The sequence below is a fragment of the Arachis ipaensis genome, chromosome B02 (genome assembly GCF_000816755.2).
Source record: "Arachis ipaensis cultivar K30076 chromosome B02, Araip1.1, whole genome shotgun sequence".
Lineage (NCBI taxonomy): Eukaryota > Viridiplantae > Streptophyta > Magnoliopsida > Fabales > Fabaceae > Arachis > Arachis ipaensis.
The window spans coordinates 108,136,661-108,144,137 of record NC_029786.2 but is presented as its reverse complement, the minus strand read 5'-3'; the positions used below and the strand labels follow the sequence as shown (position 1 = coordinate 108,144,137).

At 34.7% G+C, this 7,477-nt stretch overlaps 1 protein-coding gene across 1 annotated transcript in view; it reads right to left on the bottom strand.

The window, feature by feature from the left end:
• The window catches only part of LOC107626447, an 8,666-nt gene extending 1,249 nt beyond the window's left edge, over window positions 1-7,417 (bottom strand). Inside the window, exons 1-15 of the mRNA XM_016329327.2 lie at window positions 6,649-7,417; window positions 4,794-4,871; window positions 4,490-4,694; window positions 3,427-3,523; window positions 3,126-3,215; window positions 2,886-3,008; window positions 2,672-2,753; window positions 2,537-2,596; window positions 2,378-2,430; window positions 2,122-2,288; window positions 1,565-1,772; window positions 1,317-1,374; window positions 1,076-1,132; window positions 745-990; window positions 85-149 (exon numbers count right to left, since the gene is read on the bottom strand). Of these exons, the coding sequence (XP_016184813.1) occupies window positions 85-149; window positions 745-990; window positions 1,076-1,132; window positions 1,317-1,374; window positions 1,565-1,772; window positions 2,122-2,288; window positions 2,378-2,430; window positions 2,537-2,596; window positions 2,672-2,753; window positions 2,886-3,008; window positions 3,126-3,215; window positions 3,427-3,523; window positions 4,490-4,694; window positions 4,794-4,871; window positions 6,649-7,188 (2,129 nt within the window). The 5' untranslated portion in view covers window positions 7,189-7,417. The remainder of the gene's footprint in view (window positions 1-84; window positions 150-744; window positions 991-1,075; window positions 1,133-1,316; window positions 1,375-1,564; window positions 1,773-2,121; window positions 2,289-2,377; window positions 2,431-2,536; window positions 2,597-2,671; window positions 2,754-2,885; window positions 3,009-3,125; window positions 3,216-3,426; window positions 3,524-4,489; window positions 4,695-4,793; window positions 4,872-6,648) is intronic.

Sequence of the window (7,477 nt, the reverse complement as noted above, 5' to 3'; positions counted from 1 at the left end):
GATGTTAGATGAGACAGAGAACAAAGAAGTTGAAGAGAAAAATGGAAAGCAGAACAAATGTTCTTTCTATAAGGAATTCCTTACCCATAAACCATGGCAGGAATAAGGTCACTCCCACTAACTGGATCAATAATAGCATCAAAACATTCCTGAAACATGCAAGTGATCTCTAAGTACCGCAGTCCAATAATTTGTATTAAACTATTATTGATCTTATGCAATTGGCAAATTCAAAGGGCAAAGTGGGGAGAGAAGAACCAAATCACAAGTGTTTTAAAATTCATTACACAAAAACACACGCAAGTAACATGTTACACATGCAAAAATACACACACAAACAGAATATATAAAAGTCGGTAAACAAACATGCAGAATGGCATATACTGATATACATTTGAAGCCAACAAGCAAAAAGGCCATTTACAACTGTCAGAAGCTTATCCACTCATGTCAGAAATGTTGGCACCAAACAAATTACATAAAATCCTAAATGTTACCAATATATATGTCAATGCTGAAGATAAATATATTTTGAAACTACCCTAAAATTTAATTTATCTAAAGACGCCTTCAATTATCAGAAAGGCATAGTATGAACAAGTGTTAAAAAAAAAAAAAACACACACACACACAAAAAAGAAGCAGCTTGCCATTTGTTGGAAAAACAAAATATGATCATCACTTTCATGCACTCAAGGTAAATAAGAAAGAAGATGGAAACAAGTCAGACGGACAACGACTTACTTGAAACATTGACACAGCCTGCAAAAGGAATGGCCTAGTTTCAGAGCTAGCAATTTTTCCATTAAGAAGTCTCCATCTTACATCAATCTCATTAGGTAGTCCTAAAAGTATTTCCTCTTGCTTCACCTTTATTACATCCAAGAGAGATTCCGGAAGTCTCTCAGGCCCCCTAACCAGGATGTTCTCCAAAATAGAATGTATCCTTGTGCAATCATCGCAGCAAATCCAAATCCCTTCTGGCAACTCCTGCCATTTGCGACATAAATGTTATTTCCGAAGAACAAGAGTGAGGTTAAATTTGCAAATAAATATAATGCAAAATATTGAATACCTTTAAAAATGCCATCTTATGATCCCTCAAACAACCAACATGGTATTCCTTTTCACACTACAACAAACAAGAAAATTAAGCAGAACCAAATCAATCCCTAGAGTTAGATATTTGCATCAATCATGACCCAAAGTTAATAAATCATTGAGCCCTCTTCAAACAAGGGAACATGCTTGTACATGCTACGGGGGCCTTCAATGCAATATCAAAAATACAAAACAAAAAAGACAAAACCACATACCTGATCACAGAATATTATTGTGCGTGGACCAAATCCTGATCTGCTGAAGTCAGAACCTCTACAAACACAAAAGTTCCCCTTTATAATATACAACTTGGGTGAATAGTTTTTGATTAATTAACTTGAATAGAGAAGTAACAAACATGACAACAATGCTGATGTCAAGAAATTTGTTGTAAGAAGTGAAGCCCACATGGGCTTCGGCTTCATAGTTCTAAACTTCTAATCAATAAGATGTAGAATATTACCCGCACAAAACACATCCACCCATCTCAGCATCGCTATCTTTTACTATGCGAATGCATCTGGCAATCTGTTCAATGGAACCAACTCCTTCAACCCTTTCTGCTGCCACAGCATGGACATTGTCCGCAACAAAACTTTCTCTTTGGAACATGTTTTGGCAAATTTGACAATACCAATTACCACGAGGAATACTTGATACTGACGCACATTCTGTACATTACCAATGCAACATTGTAGTTCAGTTCGAAGATAATTATCTTCTAATTTATTAAACAAAGCAAATATTCTTCTCAACAGCCTCTTCCAATTTAGTAAATGAACAGACAATTATAGTAAAAAGAAGTGAGGAAAAAAATTTTTGTTTGTTTATGACACTGCTGCAATTTCATCATATGCTAAGAACTTCAGATAAGGCATCAAGATAATAAAATGTAGTAGTATAGAACAAGGCAATTAATAAGGCAATTGGCAAAGGAGAGAAAATACATTAAAAAAAGAAGAAAAACAATAAATAAGCAAGCATTTCATTTGTTTCTTTTTCATAAATTTTGCATCTGACCTTTGTGAAACGACCTTGGGCATCCATCACAGAGCAGCAGGTTCCCCCCATCCCAACAGACAACGCATAGATCATCATTATACTTTGCAGTGTATTTGCGTTCTTTTAGTATAAACATTGCTAACTCATGGAGAGACATCCCATCTGAAGTGTAGATGTATGCATAACTGCCAAAAATATTCCACCCACATAGAAAACCATAGGTACAACTGTACAAGAAGGCAAGCAATTCAAATAGCTTCTGAATATTACTCACGGTTTCCTTCGAGAAGCCCAACCTGCATGTACCTCAAATTGTGAAGGGCTGACCTGCACAACATTTTAAAATTGGACCTATTATTCTTGCAACTTAGTGATTCCTCAGCATTGAGCAGTAAGCAGTGCCCACATACAAGAAAAAGATAAGCAGCAATACCAGCGTGTTACAGCATCCACACACAATTCCAGAGCCCCTTTTGATACCTACAAGCAATTTCTATTGACAAGAACATAACAGTTAAGATGGGATTAGACATAAATAACTTGGACATGAAACTCACATAAAAACAACCTGTCCACGTGCATAATAAGCTACTTTGGCTCCATCAGGCAATCCATTTTCTTCAAAAATTAATTTATGCAGTCGCTGATACCTTGAGAAGAATATATTGAATAAACATAGAATTACTATCATCACCAAAATATATAAAAGAAATAAAAAAGGAAAAAGAAAACACTACAGCCATATATAACGGACAAAAATCTAGGGATGACAAGGAGCTAACTTTTTGGCGATCTTCCACTGGCTCTTATTTTCTGAAGATAAACACGTCGAAGTTGAAGTAACTGGAAACATCGAAGTTGAAGTAACTGGAGCAGTGTTTAATTTTACTGTCAGTTTATATGACCTGGTAATAACAAATTATTACAATAAAGAGGGGGAATGAGACTTTATTGTAAACAATTGAACTTACAAGAATGTCAACAAGATCAATGATTTTAAGAATAAATCCAGATATACAAACTTTGTTTTCCTCTTCCACAAACTCTTGTGGAATAGAATAGGATCTGAAGCACCCTTGGAAAAAGCTGAGCTGGCATCCCGTTTTGATGACCTTAATGATGCAATTAAAATAATGTAAGCCAAAAGAAAACACAAACCGTAACAAGAAAGCAAAAATACAACCTAAAAATTAGACAGGAGAAAGTTATTTTTGTGAAACCCATCATGCTTAATGACCACAGATTTTGGTTAAGGCAAAATTGTTGTGCAGAAACTTTACAAAATTTGCATCATATTTAAGATAAAAGAAATATTATGAATACCAACTTTTCTCTTTTCTTCCAGCGTCTCTTAGTTTGTGAGGAATTACAGAGTTCAGAAGTGCTTGATGGACTGGGAAACAATACTGGTTTAGGAGACCTGAAATGTTGTGTAATAGTAATACAACGATGAAAGAAAAAATAGAGTAAGAAGTGGAAAAAGGAACCAGAAACATTTCATTTCACCTTGAATGTGGTGTGAACATTTAGGACTGTGTCATTATCACACTTATCAACATAGATTGTGGCAGTGTTTGCAAGCAAATAACTATAGAACATCGATTTCATTTTGAACACCCTATAATAACAACAACAATGATAAAATAATATACCATCAAGAATAAATAGAACATAACTCGATAATGTTATCAGTAAATTTTACCCAAACAATTAAACAGGCCACCTTTTCGGCTCAAACAGGCCAAAATTGTTGTTCTTTTCTTCCAAGCCTAAAATCATAAACCCTATTACATCTTAAATATAATAAGCAAACTGCACTCCAAATTTTTTAAATTCTAATACATTACATAACGGACAAAAATTTAAACCAAAATAATATTAAACCCTATAATAATTAGGGCAAACTTAAAGAGTTCAATTACAAAACATAATAAACCAAATTTTCTCGTACTTGGTGTAAGAAGCATAATCCTTTTAGAGGAGTACCTTTCTTACAGAAGAGACATTGGCTTCTATGAGGTATTGTAGTTTGTGTGTCTCTTTTTTGTTTGTTTGTCCTGGTTTGTCCTAGTCTTTTGCGGCAAACATTTTTTTGTTTTCGAATAAGCAGCAAGGATATTTTTCCTCCACACCTTAAATATCATCCTCTTCTAGTTAATAATATTTCTTGTTTTATAAGGACGGAGGGGGGGAAAAGGGTGTAACCAAGTTGAACAATTTAAACAGTGCTAATCAGGCCAATATTTCTAGAGAACATATAAGTTAATTTTAGGGGGTAAATGGGTTGGTCCTATAGATTTGCTCATCTTAAGAGCCTATGATCAGTGAGGCAAACCTTAACAATAAAAATAATAATAAACGGTTAACAGCAAAGCAAAGCACTAACCTCTGCAACTTTTGCAGGTAAAGTAATTTTCTCCAGGTGGGGAACAAAGAAAATTTTGAACTGCCACCTCCAAAGCATGCAGGGGAACTGCTCTGCATGCTCTCAAAAGGTCAAGCAAGCTCTTCCCATTCTCAAGGCAAATATATTGTGCTGCTCTCTTGTATGTATTGCAAGCATGAATCTCGAATTGGGATGGAGGAATAATCTACACAGACAAAAGAAACAAGTAAACACAAATGAAAGGAAAGTCTCAACACTAAGAAACCATTGATTACCCATTATTCAAAATCAACTGATAACTCACCCTGCGGCCATTGCAAATACAGCATGAGCACAATATTCCCCCATCTTGAATCACACCCCGTAATCCGGAAGTTGAATCCTGTAATCATCAATTGAACCATATAAAACTCAGGGTGCAACTACGAGAGCTACACATCAAATAACCCACTAGATTAGGCGCCAGCAGCAAGGAGGAAAATGAGCCAAGCCTGTTTTTAAACTCGTAATGGGTAACATTTTAATGTCGAAATTTAACAGCGTTTACAATATTACATACGCATGTGTTAATATATTAGTCACCTTTTAAGTAATCTTGATCACCAAGTATAATAATATATTTTTGGAAAAAAAAAAAAAAAAGAAATTAAATAAGATTCTTCGGGTTTCGGTTAAAGAGAGTTTCTTAAACAACTACGTATAAAACAAAAATTAATTACATGAAAAAATAATAGCGGTGGGTGAAAGATTAAACCTATCATTGAATATGAGATCGATATCAAAGCATAATTAACCATGAATCCATGATTCAACAATAGTGTCATTTAAGTAGGTTCATAATTTAGAAGTCTCGGAATGAGGTGGTCAAAAGAGTATGTAATAATGTCATCTGTTCTTTGTAACCCACTTCCCTCAATGGAACAAGATATTTTTTTGTTGTTAAATGGAATTGAAATAAAAAAAGTTCAAAGTTTTTTTCTCTATATAATACTCAAACCAAAATAACCAGAAAAATATTTTTTTGATATTAATAATGGGTATCAACGAAGCACATATAAAGTAGCAGGTTTTCAAATAAAAGGACGAAAGGCCGAAAGGGTCGTGTCATGTCAGACTATTATTTTCATATAAAAAGTACAGAAAAGATATCAGTTCTCAATATATTAATGTCTAATAAAAAAAAATAATAATAATAACCTAGAAAAAATACCCTTTTCTTTAGACCTATAAAAAATAAAAAATAAAAAACGAACATGCGAAATTCATGTAACAGTCGGTTACTTCCAAACAAAAGAAAGAAAAAGCATGCCTTAGGAGGCATGTACCGAAATCTATATCTATCTGTTACACATTTATGATTTTCTTTTCCTAAAATATCTATACCACGAGTATTCTAATTTTAGCTGGGTCAACTCAAACAAACTCTCCCACGTTCATTCCTCCGTTTACAAACCTTGAACTCCAATCCGAGACATATCAACTAAACAAGTTGAGAAAAGAAAATGAGTGACTCATTTGCATGCATGCTTCTCACACTTGGTGAAAATAGATGCACACAGCTTCCTCTCTATGAAAAGGGAGAGACCATTCTTGAACTCAAACTCATAATTCATGCTTAATCTCAAACTACTCTTACTATTATATTATTTCTTGGCAGATAAATTTCGCAAAAGATTCATCCCACGTAAATCCGTTGACGTAACTTCCCCCCAGTCTCAGTATCACTATTATTTTAATCTCGTCAATCCCTATTTTTATTAATTATTTTTACATTAAACAATAAACACAAAAAATAATTACAATTGATAATTATAGAATTTCTAAGGAGTAAATAATTATAATTCAAATCAAACTACCAACTCTCTTTATATAGAGAATACATAATATAACAAACTTCATATGAAATTTAATAATTAAAAACTGCCCGATAATTTCACCTATTTGACTAAACTATTACGATTTTGATCATTCAACTTCATACAATATAAAGAGAGTTTATTTTGTACTCTATTATCGTTTAATTAAGCACTCTTAGAGAATTTTGAAATGGTAATAAGAGAGTGATCAACCAATTTAATTGCATGTCAATATAAAAAATCATTAACGCATAATCAAAATATTAATCTCTATAGAATTGAGAATGAAAAATGAAGGCTAACCTTCTTGCAACCCATGTAAAAAACGGGAACTCCATCGAGCAAACCAGTGTCGAAGAGCTCTTTAACGGTGACGGGCCTTCTGTTAACGACAACAACCTTCTCCGATGACTTCGTCTTGAAAACCACCGCTTTCTCTTCTTCTCCAACTTCACACTCATCCACCACCGTTTTCCACGTTGGCTTCCTATTCCTCTTCAACCTTCCCAAAACGACGTCGTTCTGAATCACCACCACCTCACTACTTTCCTCCTCCACCTTTACAATTCCATTTCTGCCCTCGGAACTTACCTTCTTCTCTTGCTCTTCGTCTTCTTCATGGAGATTCTTCGTCTTCCTTCGCGAGTACACAATGTAACCGTTCACAACCTCACCTCTATCGTTGTTGTTGTTGCTGTTAGTGTTCTTCTTTGGAAGCATGACCTCGCTGCTGCAGAAGCTGCTATTGCTGCAGCTGTTGTTGTTGCTGAGTTCGGAATCGCGGCATGTTAGAGTTGTGGTTGTGGATTCGAACTCTGGTTTGGGAGATGGAGATTCCTCCATGGATCCGCAAAATCGAATCGATTGAAGTGAATCAGAAGATGAAGGAGGAAGGAATTGGGAAGTAAAGTAGTGACATGCGGTGGGAATTGGAGTTTTAGGGTTTCAGGGAATCTCGATTTGGGGGTGAAGAACGAGTTAATTGACTCAGTGAGTCAGAGAAGTAAGTGAAAGCGAGCAGTGAGAAGCAGAGACGAAGAAAAGAAGATGGATCTACTTTCGGAGATGAGAATGCGGCTTTAAAAATTAAATATTAAATAATTTAAATCTATTTTGAAGTACGTTTTCACAT